The sequence below is a fragment of the Loxodonta africana genome, chromosome 19 (assembly GCF_030014295.1).
Source record: "Loxodonta africana isolate mLoxAfr1 chromosome 19, mLoxAfr1.hap2, whole genome shotgun sequence".
Classification (NCBI taxonomy): domain Eukaryota; kingdom Metazoa; phylum Chordata; class Mammalia; order Proboscidea; family Elephantidae; genus Loxodonta; species Loxodonta africana.
The window spans coordinates 9114555-9135200 of record NC_087360.1 but is presented as its reverse complement, the minus strand read 5'-3'; the positions used below and the strand labels follow the sequence as shown (position 1 = coordinate 9135200).

Genomic DNA, 20646 nt, shown 5'->3' with positions numbered 1-20646 from the left:
ATTAAGCACAAAGGTGACGTTCTGGCTTATCACTGATTTTCTTGTGCTGTGTATATTAAAATTCAGAAACACAGGAGAGACTTGTGGGGAAGATATTTTTGGTGTGAACTCAAGTGCTATGGAGAATTAAAAATGAAACAAATCTTGAGATTTCTATTTTGCCATATTTGATTCAAGGAGCCCTAGTGGTGCAGTGGTTAAGCCCTCCACTGCTAATAAGGTCAACAGTTCGAACCCACCAGCTGCTCAACGGGAAAAAGCTGTGGCAGTCTGCTTCCATAAAGATTACAGCCTTAGAAACCCCATGGGGCAGTTCTACTCTGTCCTATAGGGTTGCTGTGAGTCAGAAATCATTTTGATGGCAATGGTTTGGTTTTGGTATGTTTGATTCAAGGAATAAGAAAAATGGTTGTAATAGTTTTCCTTGGAATATTAACAAATGGTTTATTGTTAGGAGAGTTAAAATTAGAAAATGAAAAACTACATCATTATAAGATATTGCTACTATTATTAATGATGACAAGAAGCTACATATGGTTTTGTCATATAGAGACGCAGCCGACGCAGAAGTTTCATAAGACAGGACAGGTAGGAATTCTTCATTTTTGGATCAACACAAACAAGGTCAAATATAAACAAGTTGCTCTCTTACCTTAGTTTACAGCCGGAATGCATATTATAACCAAATAATACTGGGGTCCGGATCCCCTCTATTGCTAAACAGTCTTGCTCAGTTGTGCTATGAAGAACAGTAAGTTGTCCATATCTATTTGTCGTCTGAATAATCCCAGACATTTACAGGAAGTTAAGGGACAATCACCCAGTATCAGAAGAATCTGATTCTCAGGTAAAAAGATGGTGTCACTTGTGTGACAGGAGACATGAGTGTGACCAGCTGTCCCTTCTCTAGGCCTGTGGGATTTTGATAGTTACTTCCCAGGAGAGGAAAAAGACAGTTATAAGAAGAAATAGCCTCAGAAACTAGCCCTTCAAAATTAATTCTAAATTTTCAAAAATCACTAAATTTGCTTAGGAGTCTCTGTTAAAATGTGAAATTAAATATATCCAGGGGTCTGTCAACTTTTCTGTCTTAAGATTTTCATTTTAAAACGCTGACGTTTGCAACGTGTGGTTTCACCCCTAACCTCTCTCAGTTCACTCTCAGCTCCACTCGATGTGCAGCTAACCACCCACCCCCCAAACCCACACAGGAAGCTCGAGCTCAGACCTGGTCTCTCCATCCTATAAGCGGCCCAAGGATCCTTTGCAATAAAGAGAAGTGAGGGCCACACATGTGGACGGGGAAGTCAACCTTCTCTACATAACCAAAAAGGATACCCTTTCTGAGGCTGAAATCCAGCCACTAACGGGAGCCCCACAACATAACCAGGGTTTCCACTGAGAGGAACCGGCTTTGTATTTTGCTGAAAGACAATGCAGAAATGCCCCCAAATAATTTTCATTTTAATGGGGAAATAACAGGGAAAATGAAATCCTTTTCATAATAAAATCTGGAATCACACCAATAAAAGAATTTCTCCCCCACTCAGAGCTATAAATACGTCTCCTGCGTGTGGGAGTTGATCATGCTGGAAAAGAACAAGCCACCACGGCAGGGAGTCACCCCCTGCGGAAAAGGATCAAGGACTCTGCTGGGCTGCATCTCAAACCCCACGTGCTACGCAGGCCCTTTGCTCAGTCAAAGAGGAAGATGTGGCAATACTTGTAAACTGAGGCTTTTTGTTTTCACTAAGAAGTTTTGATTTCTTTTTAACTTCACAATTAAGTATTTGTATAGAATTGACCAAACTTACCTGAATAAAGCGAATTTCAAACTTTTGTTGGATTGGAACAAGTCCACTGCTAACTGTCCCCAGAAGGAGAGAAAGCCCAGCTTTTGTTATTTCACCTTCATCTGTATATGTGAGGCTGTACTTGGCCTAAAAACAAAGCGGTACTCAAAAAAAAACCTGTTTCTATCCCATTTCAGTAGCTGTATTGACATCGCAAATAAAATACACTCAGGAGACAAATCCTTTTCCGTTTCTCCACCTGTTCGTGTTCTTCTCTCTTGTCCAGTTGAATGCAGAGAGGTGTCACCATCTCAGCATCACCCTAGCTGCCAGGCCAGGGGCACATGGGCCTCTGATACCCAGTTTCCTAAGTTCCAGGCCAGCTGGCCCAAGCAGAATACAATTAGCCTATCTCTGCAGAGAAAAGGCGTTAAAAACAACTTTCTACATACTCTTGCAAGTCACTGGGATTTGTGGGGAAAAATTACACGATTATTCCAGAGACTTAAAGAAGCATCCTTTGACGAGACAGCATAAAAAGCAAGCAGTAGGCCAAGGCCAGGAAAGGTGACATTGTAAGATGGGCCAAAGCCCCCTTCAAAGCCCCCCTCCCCGCTCAGGACACAGCTTGAGTGGGCCTCAGGCAGATCATGCTTTCAAAGCAAACCAGGTGCCTACCTCAACAACAACATGAGTGCAGACATTGAGATTTCCAGCACTGACAAAAGCAGGCTGCAAATCAACCTGAGCGTCTTCCAGTCGGGTTAACGTTTGATTTAGAGACTGAACAACGATGGATTGAACAGTGACAAGGACCTGCAAAGGGAAGAACGCCTGGATTATGAAAGACTCTACAACAGAGCCGAATGGGTTAAAATAATGAAAAACTCAAATGTCAGCCAAGTGGAAAATAGTGTTGGTTCCACATTACAAAGATACATATATTTATATGTAAATACGTACATACAGAAAATGCTTCAGAAGAATATAACCAAAATTTAAAAACTGGCCATCTCTGAAAATACGTATTCACTCAAAAATCTGTGCACGGTGTTCAGGCAGCACTGTTCTAATAGCCAAAGAGTGGAAACAATCCAAATGTCCATCAACTGATGAAGAGAGAAACAAATGTGGTCTCTCCCTACGATGGACTGTTACTCAGCCATCAAAAGGGACGAGGCGCTGATAGAGGCTACGACACGGGTGAACCTGGAAAACGTGATGCTAAGTAAGAGAAGCCGGTCACAAAAAGTCACTTATAATTCCACTTCTATGAAATGTCCAGAATAGGCCAATCCGTAGAGATAGAAAGTAGATTAGAGGTTGCCAGGGGCTGGGGGAGCGGGGGATGGGGAGTGACTGCTAATGGGTACTGGGTCTCTTCTTGGGGTGATGAAAATGTTCCTGAATTAGATAGAGGGGAGGTTTGCACAACACTGTGTATATACTATAAAATCCACTGACTTGTACACTTTAAAATGGTGAATATTATATCTTAAAAAAAGCCCCACACATACAACCCCACCCCATCAAACCATCGAAAGCACATATATACTCTTACTTCTAAAACACAACTCCTACTGATAAGTCCACTCGTTCTAAACACACATGCATATTCCACATACAGCCCCAGGATACACACCCTTACACCCCCACTGAATACACACGTGATCCAAATTATACACTGCTCCTATACATGCCTGAATACACACTCACACACACACACACAAAGTGGTTCTCTCTGGGTGGTGGGGCTATGGGCAAGAGAACACGCGAGAGGCAAATCATTCAAACGGAATTAGGAAGCCCTGGTTAGCCCTTTGCTGTTAAAGGACATTTCTCATTTATGGCTGTTGCCAGCAGAGTGACAAAGCAGCAAGCAATCCTTTAAATGGCTTGAACCTCTAAAGACAGCTAGGCCTTTGAATCTGTGTGACAAACCTGATGTTTGCTCTAAATTTCGGCTCTTAGGCCTTGCACCTCCTTGGGGACTGTATTTACAGCAGGCATGGGATATAGAGCCTGGAAAAGTGACCTGACACATCCACAACTGTGATAGTTATGGTTGTGTGTCAACTTAGCTGGGCCATGATTCTCAGTGGTTTGGCAGTTATGATGTAGTTTGGCAGTTATGTAATGATATAATCACTTCCATGATGAGATCTGCTATGAGCAGCCAATTGGTTGAAAGGGAGTTTCCTTGAGGGTGTAGCCTGCGTCCAATATATATAAGACTTTCTAGCAAAGCTCGAAGGCTTTTGCTCGCTCTGGATCCTGTACCTGGCTCATCGTCCTCTGACCTTGGGTTCTTGGGACTTGAGCCAGCAGTCTGCCATCTGACCTGCTGATCTCCAGTTTGTCAGGCCCTGCAGCTCCATGAGTCAGGAGACGCCTCCAGCCTGATACCTGGCCCACAGACTTGGGACTTTCCAGCCTCTACAACTGCATGAGCCATTTCCTTGGACATAAATCTCTCTCTCTATAGACATATACATGCTTTACTGGTTTTGCTTCTCTAGAGAACCTAGCCTAAGACAACAACCAAAGAGGGCTCGGCCTCCCAACCAGAGCCCGACAGACCCCCTGGTAGAGGCAACAAACTTTGACTAGAACCTACCCTCAGATCAATCCCAGAAGGCTACGTGGAGAGTGCACACTGCCTATATTTGTACATTCACTGAGTCAATGTTTACATCTCTACAGTGGACCAACAGCATCCTAGTTGCTACCCAGCTTTCCTGGCAAGACACCAAGCAATGTCCTGAAAACAGAGAAGTCAGTTATACCCAACATCAGCCAAACAGTTATGCCATTCAAACACGAAAAATTGTGCAACTACAAAACTATGGGATCCTAAAACTCTGAAATGTGTTTACAAAAGGGCTGTCTACTGAGAAACTTCCCTATTTCACCTTTTTTTTTTTTTTGGCAAATGTTTTTGTTACTGGCCTTAAGGTCCCCTTCTAATCGTAAAAGTATTCATTTAAAAGGGCTCAGAAGTAAGACAGTGTATTATAAACCATCTTACTTTCCATTAAGAAATATTCTTACCTTTGTTCTTGAATTAGGCACCTAGACAAAAAGAAACCACAACGAATTTTAAGTACAACAAAGACATTTTTATTGTTTCTTTAGGTGACAGGTCTACAGCCAGAGCTCTCTTTCAAAGGGTTCTACCTCTTTCCACTTCCTGTCCCCCACCTCCACCAACCTTACTTCTAAAATTCCAAGACATCCTACTGGGCCATTGGGAGCTTTGGGGAGGGTGAATAGAAATGTTTGGGGAGGCCTGTGCTGAGGGAGAACTGTGCCTAGATGCATGAGGGACCACCTCCAGGGCAACTGTGAGAAGTCAAACTAGCTGGAAGAATGAACAGAACTAGATAGCTGACTTACAGGAAGCGGGGGAGAGGGACAGGAAAGGAAGAGGTTAAACTTAAGTCTGGCAACCAAAGCCCGGATGAATAATGGTGCCATGGACCACATCTATCACCACTCCCACCAAAAAAAAGGAAATCAGGAGGGGAGGGGTCTTTCACAATAATCATATGGTTTTTCATCACAGAAAAACTTCCTCCCCCCTTGCACACCTCCCAGTGGGCCAGGGGACTCGTATGTTTATTCAGTTCAGAGCAGGGTCACTGCGAGCAGAGAGAAGGGGCTACCTCATCTCCCTTCTCCGGCAGTCAACCACTGTCCTGTGCTGAAAACAGATTTTCTCTTCTGGTCTATTTGTGAGAGAGAGATCTTTTTGCTGCTAATATGATTATTTTTGTCACAGGCATTAAAATGCTTCTGAAATTCCTTAAGTTTCTGGCTATTTGTTAAGATTTTTTTAATGCAAGTAACACTTATTATTGGCTACCACCAAAATAAATGAAAGCCAAATATATGCTAACTATGTAAAAAGAAAAATTATTTCCGTGATAAACTCAGTGGTTACTGATACCAGAGAACTAGAGAAATTTAAGCTTGAGGGTCAATCATCTACTGAAATTATTCTATACTTGACCTCTTTTAAAAGGGTACAAAGATCAGAAATCATGCCTAACAAACCAGTTCAGAGTAACTCTTACCCTCAAAATTTCCGGGCTGCTGTAAGAAGCCATTCTAAGGGCTTTGATTTCTTCACACTGTTCCAAATTTATCCTTCTGGTGCACTTAACAGCTTGGTTCACCAGAAATGCTGTAAGTCATAATATTCCCAAGGAAAAAAAACAATACGAAACAGAAGAAAATTTTTGACAGTCTCATGGTAAACAAAAAAGTTATCATCTAGATAAAACCATAAAATAAACTACAACAGATATGTGATATATTTAAAATAGGCTCTTTAAATTTTTTTTTTCAAATAGGTAAGACATTCGTTTAAAAAAAAATCCATTGCCGTCAAGCTGACTCCAGCTCATACTGACTCTACTGGACAGAGTAGAACTGCCCCAGAAGGTTTCCAAGGAGTGACTGGTAGATTCAAACGGCTGACTTTTTGGTTCGCAGCCAACCACTTAACCACTATGTTACCAGGGCTCCAATATATTCATAGGGTTCAAAATTCCTCTCCCCAGAGGCAACCAGCATAAAGCTTCTTACATATCCCTCTGGAAATTCTTTTTCAAGTATTTATTACTTCTTTCCCCTTTGGGGAACAGATACAAGATACACAACCTATTTTACCTTCATTATTTTTTTCCCTGAACAATATATCTTGGAGATCAGTCTGTCAGTACATGGCATACTTCCTCCTCCTGTTTTAGGGATAATATAATTAGTATTCTACTATAGATATGCTGGGATTTAGTCAACCAGTTCCTTACTAATGGACGTTTAGTGGGCTCTCTCTGACTTTGCTATCACAAGCAATGCTGTAATCTATTATTTTGTATGTGGGCAGAGTTTCCACAGGATCAGCTTCTAAAAGTAGAACAGCTGGTCAAAGGGTACAGGCATCTGTTATTGGGTAATAGAAAAGAATAGATACTGCTAAATGCCCTTCACAGAGGTCGCACCAATTTCCAGCCTGCTCCCCCAGCAGTGTAGGTGAGCACCCACTTCCTGACAGCCTCAATGTTTTGAGCTTTGCCAAGAGATGAAAATGGTATCTCAGGTTGGTTCAATTTACATTGTTCCTATGATGAGCAAGATTAAGTGTCTTTTCAACAAGATACATTTTTCCTTCATGTATCAAATGATGTCTTCCTCAAGCCACAAGCTGTCCTTGATTACTTCTCACAGTGAGGCTTGCTTAAGAACTGGAGAGCCTGCCATCTGCCTCCCACAACCTAGGGGGCCACTCTGGGGATTTTGTGATGCTTCTGGAAGGAGAAGCAGACTACGGAAGGCAGTGGAGTGCAGCTGAGCAGGGCTCCAGGCAGACGGCACAGGTCCCGTCCCCACTCCACCGCTGCCTGAGTGAGCCTGAGAAAGAAAATGAACTTCTCAGCTTCCTCATCTAAATAATGGAGATAATCACCCTACCTCATGGTGAGGATTAAATGGAAAAACCCATACACTTAGCACCATACCCAGCACACAGTAAGTGCTTCATACATATTAGCTACTGGCTAACTTTAGTTCCATTAAGGAAAAGCTTTCCAACAACTGGAAGTGTCAAACATCTGAGTAGGCCCTTTTCAGGTAATGAGTTTCCCATCACTAGCGGTACTCAAGTAGAGACTGCATGGGGCGGAAAAGACTCCTGCCCAGGGTGGAAAACTGGCCTGGATAACCTTTGAGGCTGTTTCTAGTCATGAGGCTTGCTGAATTAAGGCTACCACACTGAAGCCAGAGCAAACTCTGTTTACAGAGGGGAGTCAGATTGCCCACTCTTACCTGCAGGGTTGTCGTCAGTGCACACCTCTGACGTAAGAGGAGAAGGCAGTCTCAGAAAGGAATCTGCAGTCTGCACAGGAACACCACACTGTAAACAGAAGAACAACCAGCAGCTGGTAGCGTGTTATTAAGTCATTCATTCAACACTGATGGAGCACCTACTATGTGCCAGGCAGTGTTGTAGGCACCAGGAACACAGTGATGAGCAAAAAACAGATGTGGTCCTTGCCCATAGGGAGTTTACATCTAACTGACCCCCCCCGCCCCGCTTTTAAGGATGAGTGTGTGTGTGTGTGTTACTATATTTGTGGGCTCTTTGATTATGGAATGCCTCTGGAAGGATACCCAAGAAGCTGATATAAACGTTTGCCTCTACTGGCAGGAACGAGGTGGTTGGGGGTAGGGGGTGATAATAAACCAGTTGTCATCAAGTCACCCCCGACTCATGGTGACCCCATGTGTGTCAGAGTAGAACTGTGCTCTACAGGGTTTTCAATGGCTCATTTCTCAGCAGTAGGTCACCAGGCCTTTCTTCCAAGGTGCCTCCAGGTGGCCTTGAACCTCCAACCTTTCAATCTGCAGCTGAGTGCATTAACCATTTACAACACCAGGGACTCCACAGAACAGCGTGGATAACTAGAAATCCAACTTCTACACAACACCCAAAACCAAAATCAAATTCGTTGCCATCAAGTTGATCCCAACTCACGACGACCCCGTATGTTACAGAATAAAACTGCTCCGTAGGGTTTTTTTGTTTTGCTTTTTTTACTGTAACCTTTAGGGAAGCAGATTGCCAGGCCTTCTGCAGCGGCACTCGGGGGTTAAAATCACCATGCTTTTTTTTTTTTTAGGTTAGTTGTCAAACGAAACCATTTGTGCCACCCAGGGACCTATCTTCTGTACAATACTGTATTTTTATAGATACATTTAAAAATCAGGAATAATACAAACCAATCTGTTAACAGTGATTTGCCATGTGAATTTTAATGGGGAAAGGGAGCTTCCCATTTTTACTGTACATACCTCTATCCTTTTGACTTTTAAACTTAGTTCATGGGGCTTTTACATTTTCCTCTTAAAAAAGATGCCTCCAAAAAAGTTTTTAAAGGTTTATTCAAAGTTAACATATATCACATTTAAAGGATAGCTGATGAACGGATATAAAATAGCACACACTGCCCTCAAGTCTGTAACACTAAACACGATTCTGAGAAGAGGACCAGGGGCCTGCCCAATCCAGCCCAGGTTCCCAGCAGCATGCCTCAAGCATCCGCTGCATCTTCTGAGGGTGAGAAGAACAAAGAATTATGTGGAGACAAAATGCAGTTCACGACAGACTCTAAGACTTGATGAATTCTATGTCTTGAGGGAGCCGGTTTGGCTGATAACATATTGAACATTTAACTTCCAAGGACAGGATATATGCGGCTAACTGAGCAGCAGACTTAACCAAGTTCTTGTCTCACCTCATATTTAGCAGAAGTATTTGGAGAATCCAGTTTGGCTGTAGAAGAAATGTCTGATTCTGCGTTCAGTGTAAAACCACCAGACGTTTTCATCAATTTATCAAAATTGTTTTCATCAGGCACTTCAGGATTAATAAAAGATAACGCAGGTTTATCTGGTTTTGGAAAAAATATTTTAAAAGAATATAAAATATAATATTTATATTCCATATATAATATTTTGGAAAGCTTTTAGTAATGTTAAGGCTGATATGAACCAAAGAAAGACATTCAGGCAGCTAACAGATACATGAAGAAATGCTCTCGATCATTAGCCATTAAAAACCCATTTAGAGAAATGCAAATCAAAACTACAATGAGATTCCATCTCACTCCAACAAGGCTGGCATTAATCCAAAACACACAATATAATAAATGTTGGAGAGGTTGTGGAGAGACTGGAACACTTATATACTGCTTTTGGGGTTGTAAAATGGTACAACCACTTTGGAAATTGATTTGGCACTTCCTTAGAAAGCTAGAAATAGAACTACCATATGATCCAGCAATATATCCTAGAATATATCCTCCTTGGAATATATCCTAGAGAAATAAGAGCCATCACATGAATAGATATATGCACACCTTGTTCACTGCAGCACTGTTAACAATAGCAGAAAGATGGAAACACCTTAGGTGCCCTTAATGGATGAATGGATAAACAAATTATGGTATATTCACACAATGGAATACTACGCAACGGTAAAGAACAACGACAAATCCAGGAAACATCTCATAACACGGATGAATCTGGAAGGCATCATGCTGAGCAAAATTAGTCACAAAAGGACAAATATTGTATGACACCACTATTATAAGAACTGAAGAAAAGGTTTAAACACAGCAGAAAACATTCTTTGATGGTTACAAGGGTGGCGAGGGAAGGAGAGGGGTATTCACTAAATACATAGTAGATAAGAATTATCTTAGGTGAAGGGAAGGCCAACACACACTACAGGGGAAATCAGCACAACTGAACTAAACCAAAAGGTAAGAAGTTTCCTGAATACAACCAAACACCTCAAGGGACAGAATAGCAGGGGTTGGGGTCTGCGGACCATGGTTTCAGGGGACATCTAGGTCAACTGGCATAACAAAGTTTATTAAGAAAATGTTCTGCATCCCACTTTGGTGAGTGAAGTCTGGGGTCTTAAAAGCTAGCGAGTGGCCATTTAAGATGCATCAATCGGTCTGAACCCACATGGAGCAAAGGAAAATGAAGAATACCAAAGAGTGAAGGAAAATATTAGCCCAAGAGACATAAACCAGAGACTCCATCAGCCTGAGACCAGAAGAATTAGATGGTGCCCAGCTACCACCAATGACCACCCTGACAGGGAACACAACAGACAGTCCCTGACAGAGCAGGAGAAAAGTGAGGTGCAGAATTCAAACTCCGGTAAAAAGACCAGACTTAATGGCCTGACCGAGACTGGAGGGACTCCAGAAGACACGGCCCCCAAACTTTCTATTAACCCAGAACTAAAACCATTCCCAAAGCCATCTCTTCAGACAAAGATTAGACTGGACTCTAAGATATAAAATGATACTTGTGAAGACAGCGCTTCTTCGTTCAAGAAGATACATGAGACTAACTGGGCAGCTCCTGTCCAGAGGTGAGATGAGAAGGCAGAAAGGGACAGGAGCTGGTTGAATGGACACGGGAAATCTGGGGTGGAAGGAGGAGCGTGTTGTCACATTATAGGGAGAGCAACTAGTGTCACATAACAATATGTGTATAAATTTTTGTATGAGAAACTAACTTGAACTGTAACTTTCCCTTAAAGCACAACTAAAAAAAAAAAAAGGGCTGATATGAAAAAATAAAGTCTTTTCCATATTTATATTGAATCTTCTTTAATAAACAGGATCCCTAAACTCAGCCTGCTTCTCTAACTGTGGAAGCAATGGTTTCTAGAACTTGCAGGTAAAGAGCACAACAGAAGCTACAAGTAACCACTCTTCCTCTAGCCCACGGGCTGATGAGTCTAGGACACACCTCCAAGGAGAGGCTCCAAGGGATGGCACAGGAATGAAAGAATCTCATTCCAAGCTCACACAGCCAACTTCCAAACCCTGGGGAAAAATGTGCTGTGAACTAAGAAGAAAACGGCTGGCTTGTGCATTGGGCTGGTGTGTCAGAGGGCATAACGATGACTGACCAGTCATTACCTCACGTTACAAACGGCAGAGCATTCACCTAAAGGTTCCAGCAGAGGGAACAGGACCAAAACATGAAAGACATTCTGTAAAGATCGCGAACAAGTTAAACAGACAAGTGAAGCCATAAATGTGCCTCTGAACTTCCATGTCTTGATAAGATTTTATACTTACATGTACTTTGGACCTAGACACCTATTTGAGCTAAATGCTCAGAGAAAAATAAAAGTCCTGTTTTCATGCAAATACACTTAGTAAAAATAAAAGAGAAAAAGGAAATAGAAACCACAGGTAATGTTCAAAGCTGAACTTGATTCTCAACCATTAAACCAAGAGAAAATAAAGTAAAAAAAAAAAAACCGTAAATGAATCTAGATTCTTATCTGTGTCTACATATTATGAACACTTTTTAAATCAATTATGAGATTTCAAAAGGCAACTACACAGCACAGTTACTTTTAAAGATATGTGTGCCCATAGCTCTAGAACGTTACTCGCAGCTGCCTGGGAAATGGCCTGAGAAGATGTACCCTCGCCAAGCCATAAGAATGGCTGCTTTAAAGCTAACTGAATGGGAAATTTTGCCATAAAATAATTTAAAAAGTTTTTTTCCCACCGTTTCACAAAATACATCAATGTCAAATACTTACAGTTTGTAATGTGAATGCAGAAAATGGATGGATTGATCTTATCAACAAGCTTAAATACCCTTTCAGGTGGATCTGCTGTAAAATTCATAGAATAGACGGCTGCTTTCTGACTGCAAAACTGGCTATCACCCCTAAAGATAAAAAATAATAATACGACAACGTTTTAAGGCTTATGCACACAAGGTTAGCAGGATTATTTTAGAACTGTCAGATGCTTGTACTGTACTATGTTAACAGCTACGTGGAGGATATTTATGAAGGCGTGATGTTAGAACTGAATCCATTTTTGTTTAGTTTATTCGGTGTTAAAATATCTGGCATTTGAAACTTTTTCTGCTTATAGAAAAAAATTAAGGCAAGTAGAATAATCTGAAGGAAATATTGTGAAGTACGGAATATAGGTCAGGGCATAACTTTCATGTGAACGAACCAAATAAACTCTGATAGAATCAGTTATATCAAATTTTGTGGAACTTCAGATTGTTTATAACCACACTATCAGGAATGGATCCAAAATTTCTTGTCTTTAGAATAAGGCTGTTTTCAAAGAATTGTGAGAAGAAAATGTGAAGTCACCTGGCAGTTTCAGGGCTTAGAAGTTACACTACAGGCAACTAAGCCCAGACTTGACAAACCCCAGTCACACTGTCACACTGATCAACCAGATTTAACTATGGAAGACACAGAAAAATAGAACGGGGGTAGCTGACTCAAAAAAAAAAAAACAAAAAAAAAACTGGAGTAAGAAGTTTTAAAGTAGAGTTTTTATTGATTTGGTTCCTAAGTATAAAGTTATACATGCTTACAAAACTTGAAAAATACCACCTATAAAATCAATGCTCACATTTTGCTATCTGTATTTGAAATTTTTTTCTGAAGTATATAGATATGGTATGAATATAGAGATACAACAAAAATGGGATCATATTCTACCTATTGCTTTAAACAAAACCTTTTCTCACTTACTAAAAATTTTCAGGTATTTCCCATGGCATCAAATATTCTTCTGTAATATTATACTAAATGGTATCATCATATATCAGGTTATTAACAGACCCAAATTTGTCTAACCAACTCTGTACTACTGGTTTAGGTTGTTTCTAATTTTCCCCCTATTATATATAATGCTATGATGCCATCCTTCTACATCCATCTTCATGAATATCTCCAATTATCTCTTTAGGATATATTCCCTGAAGTGGAATTGTTGAGTCAAAAGATAGGTATGTTATTTAAGGCTTCTGAGACATATCGCCAGATTGCCCTCCAGAAAGGTACAACACACATCCTCACCAATACTGTCATTAAGAGTGCGTATTTTCCTTTTCTGTGATGAAAATGTTTGGGAACTAGAAAAGAGGTGAGACTGCAGAACACTGTGAATACACTAAACATTGCTGAATCGATCACTTTAAAATGGTTAATTTTATATTATCTGAATGTCGCTCAGTTCAAAAGAGAGGGAGAGAGACAGCTTATTTCCATGTACTCTTGCCAAGATTGGGACTTAGTTTTTACTCTTCCAATGGAAGATAGAAAAAAACTGTTATCTCATTTTAATTTCAGTGTTCTTTTTTACTAGTGAGGTTAAACATTCTTCCATATGGTTATTGATCACTGGTATTTCTTCTGCAGTCAGTTGCTTATTCATATTATAACCTTTTTTTTATTAGAATGTTTATCTTCTTATTGGTTTAGAGGAGGGAAATTCATTCATGCATCCAACTAATTCATGCATGAATGGATTTTATTTATTGCTCTATACCAACGATTTAATTTGAGGTAAAACATAAGCAGCATATAAAAATGCCTATTTCTGCTACCATGAAACATAATTCTCCACGGTGAATACTGTGATAAAGCTAATGAAAACTCTGTGCCATCACAGACTCTAGCTTTTCATATAGCTAGTATTTTACAACTCTCATTGTTTGTGAAATCTCAACACATGGAAGCTTCTCCTGCAAATGGCACAGGTATCAAAGGATGCATAATTAGCTTATTGACCCCTTACTCCCCACACTGGAACCTCAGAGTTACAAGTAGAAATATAAAATAATGAAAACCCTTGAGCCTGGTCCCAGCTGGAACAGTGTTCCAAAGAACTCCATGCCGCACTAAGCTGGTCACATGCTAATGAGGCTTCTGCGTCATCTGGCTTGCCCAAATACTCATGCCGCCATCTTTAAACTTCTCATATACCTTGCACTTTTTTAGAACAAAATGTAAAAGTGGAAGAGGTTCTCTGTAATTCATCTATATGTGCTGAGTTATTGTTAGATGATCCAGAGTTTTTTTTATATTATGTTAAAAAAAACATATGAACCATGAGAGATAGCTTAGGAAAAGGGTTTAGTCAAATATACGGAGACTAATTGTTCGCTCAGTCATTAAGGAGAGCCATGAACAAGGATCATTTAGGTGTTTTTTCAAATAGAAAAAATGAAAGAACTGAACTATCACAGGTGTTTTCTTCACTGCAGAAGCTGAGATGTTCCAGTAGGAGAGCTCTTCACTCGAGTGGAAAATAAACACCGTCACTGAAGGCTCTGCCGATACGCAAAAAATCTGATGATACCCATCCCTGTCATGTTCCCTGTTGTTTTTCCAGCACTGCTGTAAAATCCTTATGATACATTCCAAGGTAAACCAGCCATTCCAAATCTACAGTCACCTGTTCATTAATTCAATTCACAGAACTGCTGAAAAAGTAGCATTTCTATCTAAAAGGTGAAAAAAAAAGATTTCTATAGAAGGTATTTTTGTTATAAAAGTGCATCACACAGCTCGAGGCAGTAACAGGTCCAAAAAGCTCTTCTCAACCCCTAACACTTTAAGCCTAGGAGGGAAGAGGTCTACCATGTCAGCTCTGGTTCTTGCTCGATCTGAGAGCTTCCATCAGTGTCCTTTATTTCTTCTGTTATGGGAACCTCCAACTAGCCTGACTCAGCTGTTTCTTGTATCACTGGGCCTTCTGACTCACTCTGATCAACCAACTGGTTATTAATTAAAAGTCCTGGAAATGGTCTAATGACTGAATTTGATAAACTGTGCAGAATCTAAGAGCCTTCTCATGGAGGTGATTTCCAGGAAACTGGGGGCTTGGAATGACCCCTCCCCGACCCCCACCTTGGGACATGCCATCAACCACCAAGCAGCCAGGGTCGATTCTAATTTTCTTGTAGGAAACGTTCACAGGGAAACCCGTACCTATTGCTTCGCCAGATTTTCTACTGAAAAGGTCACTCACTTGTTCTTTTAGCTGTCTAGCTTTTCCAACTTTTGACAGTCTTTCATTTTCATCATCTGGAATTGTCATCTGAATGATGTTAAGATCTTCAACACCTGATACAGTAGTATTAACACTGGGTGATGAATTTATTTTTCTTGGGGGTATTAGAGGAGGCAGTACTCTCCTTAATTGCAGTCTCAAACATTTCTTTTTAATGATGAACTTAATCTTGGCTTTGTTTTTAAGTATCTTCTCCAGCCCTGGAATGCCAAAAGTAGATGGCCTTCGGAATGGCACACCCTCAGGTAAGCCTTCCACATAAAAGTCTTCAGGGAAAGATTCAAATAATGCAAACGGCACTTTCACAGCTTGTTGAAGGCCAAGAGCTTCACCGCATTTTTCACTGAAAAGGTTTTCAACTTTGTTTTATGTCCGTGATTTTGGCATTCCAGGCCTCAAACAAAACTCCCTTGAGGCTTGAAGGGAACTGTGATGGTTAAGTCTGCGTGTCAGCTTGGTTGGACCATGATTCTCCGTGTTTGGCAGTCATGTAATAATGTAATTTGGCTGTTATGTAATGATGTAGTCATCCCCCACGATGTGATCTGATGTGATCAGTCAATCAGTTGTAAGGGGAAATTCCTTGGGGGTATCGCCTGCATCCAATATATATGTGGGCATTCTAGAAAAGCTCACTCGCTTGCTCTGGATCCTGCATCTGGCTTGTCGTCTTCTGAGCTCCAGTTCTTGGGACTTGAGCCAGCTGCCTGCTGTATTGCCTGCTGGTCTTGGGTTTCATCAGCCTCCGCAGCAGTCCATGGCCTGCCATCTGATCTGCTCCTCTTGGGTTTGTCAGCCTTTGCAGTTCCATGAGTCAGGAGAAGCCTCCAGCCTGATGCCTGACCCACGGACTTGGGATCTGCCAGCCTCTACAACTGTGTGAGCCATTTCCTTGAGATAAATCTCTCTGTCTCTCTTTCTCTATTTTTTTTTTTTTTTTCCTAGTATACCTCACTGGTTTTGCTTCTCTAGAGAACTCAGCTTAAGTCAGGAACATTAGAACCATTTGCCTGGGTAGGGGTTTGAACAGCTTAGGTTTGAAGATTGTTCTTATTAGGGCCTTCCACAGTGACCTCAATTTCAGGAACCTCTGAATTACTCCCAGGGCTTCGTGGTCTTTTCGGGGTCTGCAATACTTTAATATTTATTTTACTAGCTCTTCCAGGAGGCAAGTAGGAAATAACTAGTTCATTTTTTTAAGCAACAAACTTGATTTTATTACTCCCATGGACAATTCTTTCAAATCATGGAATTCCAATTCCTTCTGGCAAGTCTTTTACATAAAGGAACTCAGGATTTCATTCAAACACAGGATACGGCACTTTTACTGCCTCTGTGAGTTCAAGAGCTTGAGCAAAATTTCAAATTTGAAAATCTCCACTTGCTTTTATAGCTTGGTAATTCTGACATTCCATTCTTCTTTGGCTACGGTATTCATTCTTGGCTGAGTAACTTCAGTTGTACTGTGAGTCAGAAGTTCTGGTCTTTTAATAACAAATATAGTCTGATTGCCACTTAAATGGTTTTTTCCAGCTTTGGGATTCCATACCACGAAGGACTTCTAAAAGGAATGTGTTCTGGTAGTCCTTCCACATAGAGATCAGTAGGATGTACCTCAAATTTCTGGTAAGGTACAGCAATTTTTTTTGCAGAAAAGCTGATCTACCATCTTTCTTAATTTAGTGATTCAAAAAAAAAAAAAAAAAAAATTTTTTTTTTTTTTTTTGAGCATACCACTCTTCCTTTACTCCTGCGGCTGGTTTATCAAGCTGTAGATCTTCAACACGTGGAATTCAAAAGTTTACATTTCTTCACAAAATGAATCCTTTCCTTTGCAAGTAATATCCTCTCAAGGCAAGGGATTCCATAAGCAGATGGTCTTCTAAATGGAATTCCTTCAGGAAAACCTTCTTCATAAAGATCTTCAACATGTGACTGGAAAAGCGGCTATGTGGACATCACAGAACCTTTGGCTTTTATAGCTTGAGCATATTTTCTTTCAAACAACTCTTCAACTTTTTAACATAAATCAGTAATTCAAGCATTCCACTTCTCAGAGTTGAACTCCTGCACTTTTCATTTTCCAGCACTGGCAGGTTCAGTAACTGGCAGCTGTGGTGGCTCATTGCTCTTTGGTTGGTCTTTTGGGAGGTGGAGAATAATCATCATCTTCAGTAGTCACCTCAAATTCGGGGCCCTCACTTGTTTCTGAAGGAGCGTATTGAGTAGAATATTCTGCTGGTACTTCCATTTCTGTTCCTTCACTGCCCTCTGAAGGATGATGGCCTCCCTGAATTTTAAATTCGTAGTAATTAGGATCTTCTGATTCTTCCTTTACTATCACAGCTGCCATTTCCAGGGAAATGCCAGAATCTTCTGTGAGTTCAGTTTTCACTTTGACTGGACCACAACTTATACCTGGAGATAGTATTGACCTATCAGCATCTGTTATCATCACATGACCTATCAGCATCTGTTATCATCACATGACTGCCTAGATACTTACTTGGCTCTAGGAAAGGTCTCTTAATGATCAACGAAATCCCTGCTTTGTTCTCCAAAATCCATTTCAGGGTGTTGAAAGGCAACTTCTTCAAAGAGCCCCTGCACTACTGCAGCCTACTGGTCTCTTAGCACCTTCTCTTATGGAACAGGTACCACTGTTAATTTGCCTAAAGCTTTTCCATAGCAAAAACAGAAATAGTCCTCAACTGGTTTTCTGAGTGTTTCAATTTCTACAGCATATAGACTCATCCAGTTCACCTGGGTTGTAGATTTCATTTTATTCATCTCTGCAGATTTTTTTCCAACACGGTATTTTACAAAGTCTTTCTGAAAGTCCTTCCTGGTACTGACGAAAGCATGTCCTATCTCTCTTCCAACAACAAATATGTCTGTCTCATACACTGCACTGCATGCCCCTTCTACCTTGAAGCTGGCTAGTTCTTCACACAATGACTCATGAGCTTATATGAGGAACCTCACCACCATCTTGCTCTTCGAGGACTCCTCTTCCTCACAGGCAGAGCAGACATTGCTACTTAGGCCATGAACCTTGAGTGAAATCGCCTCCAGGCAGTGCCAGGGCCAGGGGTGCCCAAGGGAAGCAAGTGTGGGATGCACACAAACTGCAGCTGCTGCACAGCGGCCTTGAGCTGAGCTGAGCTGAGCTGGTGAGCCAGGCAAGGTGACAGGGCAAGGGACCCGTGTGTGTCTCTTTCTAGGCCGAGCTCCTGTCACTGCCACATGGCCACCCCAGCAGGGCCTCAATCAGCACAGGAGACAAAGGGAAAGCTCAACTAATTTTTAATGAGGGCAACTCTGTGGCAGGAGCTGTGCTACATACTGATGGTAAATAAAAGTAATATTCTCCTTGCTCTATGAAGCTTACACCTAATGGGGGAAACAGACATCAACCCAAAAATCTTGCAAATAAATTAAAAATTTATTAGATGATACAATTACTTGTTAACAATTTAACAAATGTTAACAAACCTTTTATAAGTTGAGACCTAAATAACCAAAACATGCAATTAATGAGAATTATTAGTTTTGGATTGTTTATTTCTATCCTTCATTCTTCATTCTTATTTCTGTACTTCATTCAGCAAAACTAACTCAACAAAACTCTCACGTACTTCCTGAAGACACTAAGAATTCAACCTTAACTTCTAAACCAAAACCCAAACCTAAACCAAACTCATTGCCATCGAGTTGATTCCAACTCATGGTGACCCTATGAACTGGCCTATAGAGTTTCCAAGGAACAAAGCTGGTGGATTCAAACTGTCGACCTTTTGGTTAGCAGCCATAGCACCTAACCACTTGTCACCAGGGTTTCCACTTCTAAACCAGGGGTCCACAAACCCTGTTTTTATAATCAAACTTTTATTCAAACATAGCCACCCTGTTCATTTACATATTGTCCCCGGCTGCTTTTGCAATGGCAGAGTTCAGTAGCTGCAACAGAGACAGTATGGCCTGCAAAGCTTAAAATATTTATTATCTGGCTTTTTATAGAAAAAGTTGGCTGAATCTAAACATTCTACATTTAAAATTATAGTACTAATAAAAAATATTCTAAATAATGAGCCCAAGTCTGAGCAGAAACCTCACTCCCAGGCTCCTGTACTTTCTAAGGCAGGAAAGCACAATGATTTTATAATCCAGGCAACCAGAAAATTAATCTGATTGTAACACCCCATTCTCCAAGCATTTTTACTATATAAGAAGTAGATTCAATTTCCTATTGGTCAGTGGGATAGTTTTTCATGGGAAAAACATATTATATAACTTCCAGAAAGGAATCATCCTCTCAAGTATCAATTACTAAAACTTACTGAAGCCTAAATTTAAATTAACTATCTCTGAACAATAAGTTTGTCCCATTCCTGAATAAATAAGCCTCTTCTCGGTACTGCTATTCTTTCAAAAAACTTTGAAATCTGAATTATGAGAAACAGATCATTCAGAAGAGATTATTTCTTTACATTGTAGTCAACAGGGGATGTCGCATTCGATTGTTCTCCTATACAGTGTGAACTGTGAGAATTCCCGGTGAGTTTACATATTAGAGAAGTATAAACAAAGCTTTCCTGACTACCTATATAATTTCTGTTCCAAGTAGTACGTCCACAACAAAAACTGTAAAGTTAAAGTGTACTTTTCACCCTTGGCTATACACAAGACTTGATCACCGATACAAAAACACAATCTGTTTATAAATCAAACTGAAATGCAACTCAATCTCTGAGCACAGATTTCATTACATACCTCAGAAAAAAACATACTCTCTCTTCTCTATTGTCTGCACTATCATCTGGCTGAATCCAGTTAAGGAATAGATGCTCCTTTACACACTGGTTTGGAAAGTACTGAGGATTGAGTTTTTCTGCCTCTGTCCCCAAACACTATCTTGGGCAAATTTTATCAAAACTGCACATGGCATAAACTTACGTGACAACTGCAACTGAGCAAGCAGAAAAGACGCTGAAATCCACAGAGCTGCAATCAGGATCACAACAGCAGTTGACGTCACACTGTGCCGGGGCCAAGTCACAGACACACAGAGCAGCAACTACAGAAAGGAGAGTGGGGGGGGCGGAGGAGACACAGCGTCACAATCAGCAGGTAGTGACTGTCCCCTGCCACCACAATGTACCATAGGTGGATTTCACACAAAAGATCCTTTTATCTTCTCTACTACATTTTGGAGCCCTGGTGGTGCAGCGGTGAAGAGCTCGGCTGCTAATCAAAAGGTTGGCAGTCCAAATCCACCAGCTGCTCCTTGGGAACCTGAGGGGGCAGTTCTACTGGGTCCTATAGGGTCACTATGAGTCGGAATGGACTCTACAGGAACGGATTTTTAATTTACTGTACTTTGGGGGAAACTTGTGAAATGAAAATGAGTCAGT

General features: G+C 40.8%; 1 protein-coding gene and 1 pseudogene across 13 annotated transcripts in view; both read right to left on the bottom strand.

The window, feature by feature from the left end:
- Positions 1–20646, bottom strand: part of TCTN1 (tectonic family member 1) — a 33425-nt gene that overhangs the window by 8282 nt on the left and 4497 nt on the right. For 8 of the 13 annotated variants that reach the window (XM_064272193.1, XM_023539300.2, XM_023539295.2 and 5 more), the window contains 10 exons: positions 20189–20309; positions 11941–12071; positions 9092–9246; positions 7623–7710; positions 5870–5979; positions 4845–4865; positions 2472–2609; positions 1815–1940; positions 1339–1424; positions 653–793 (listed from right to left, as the gene is read on the bottom strand). In XM_064272193.1, coding sequence (XP_064128263.1) covers positions 653–793; positions 1339–1424; positions 1815–1940; positions 2472–2609; positions 4845–4865; positions 5870–5979; positions 7623–7710; positions 9092–9246; positions 11941–12071; positions 20189–20309 — 1117 coding nt within the window. The remainder of the gene's footprint in view (positions 1–652; positions 794–1338; positions 1425–1814; positions 1941–2471; positions 2610–4844; positions 4866–5869; positions 5980–7622; positions 7711–9091; positions 9247–11940; positions 12072–20188; positions 20310–20646) is intronic. The other 5 variants (XR_010318579.1, XR_010318576.1, XR_010318577.1 and 2 more) reach the window with 2 other exon arrangements.
- Positions 12078–18282, bottom strand: LOC100656059 (general transcription factor II-I-like; annotated as a pseudogene).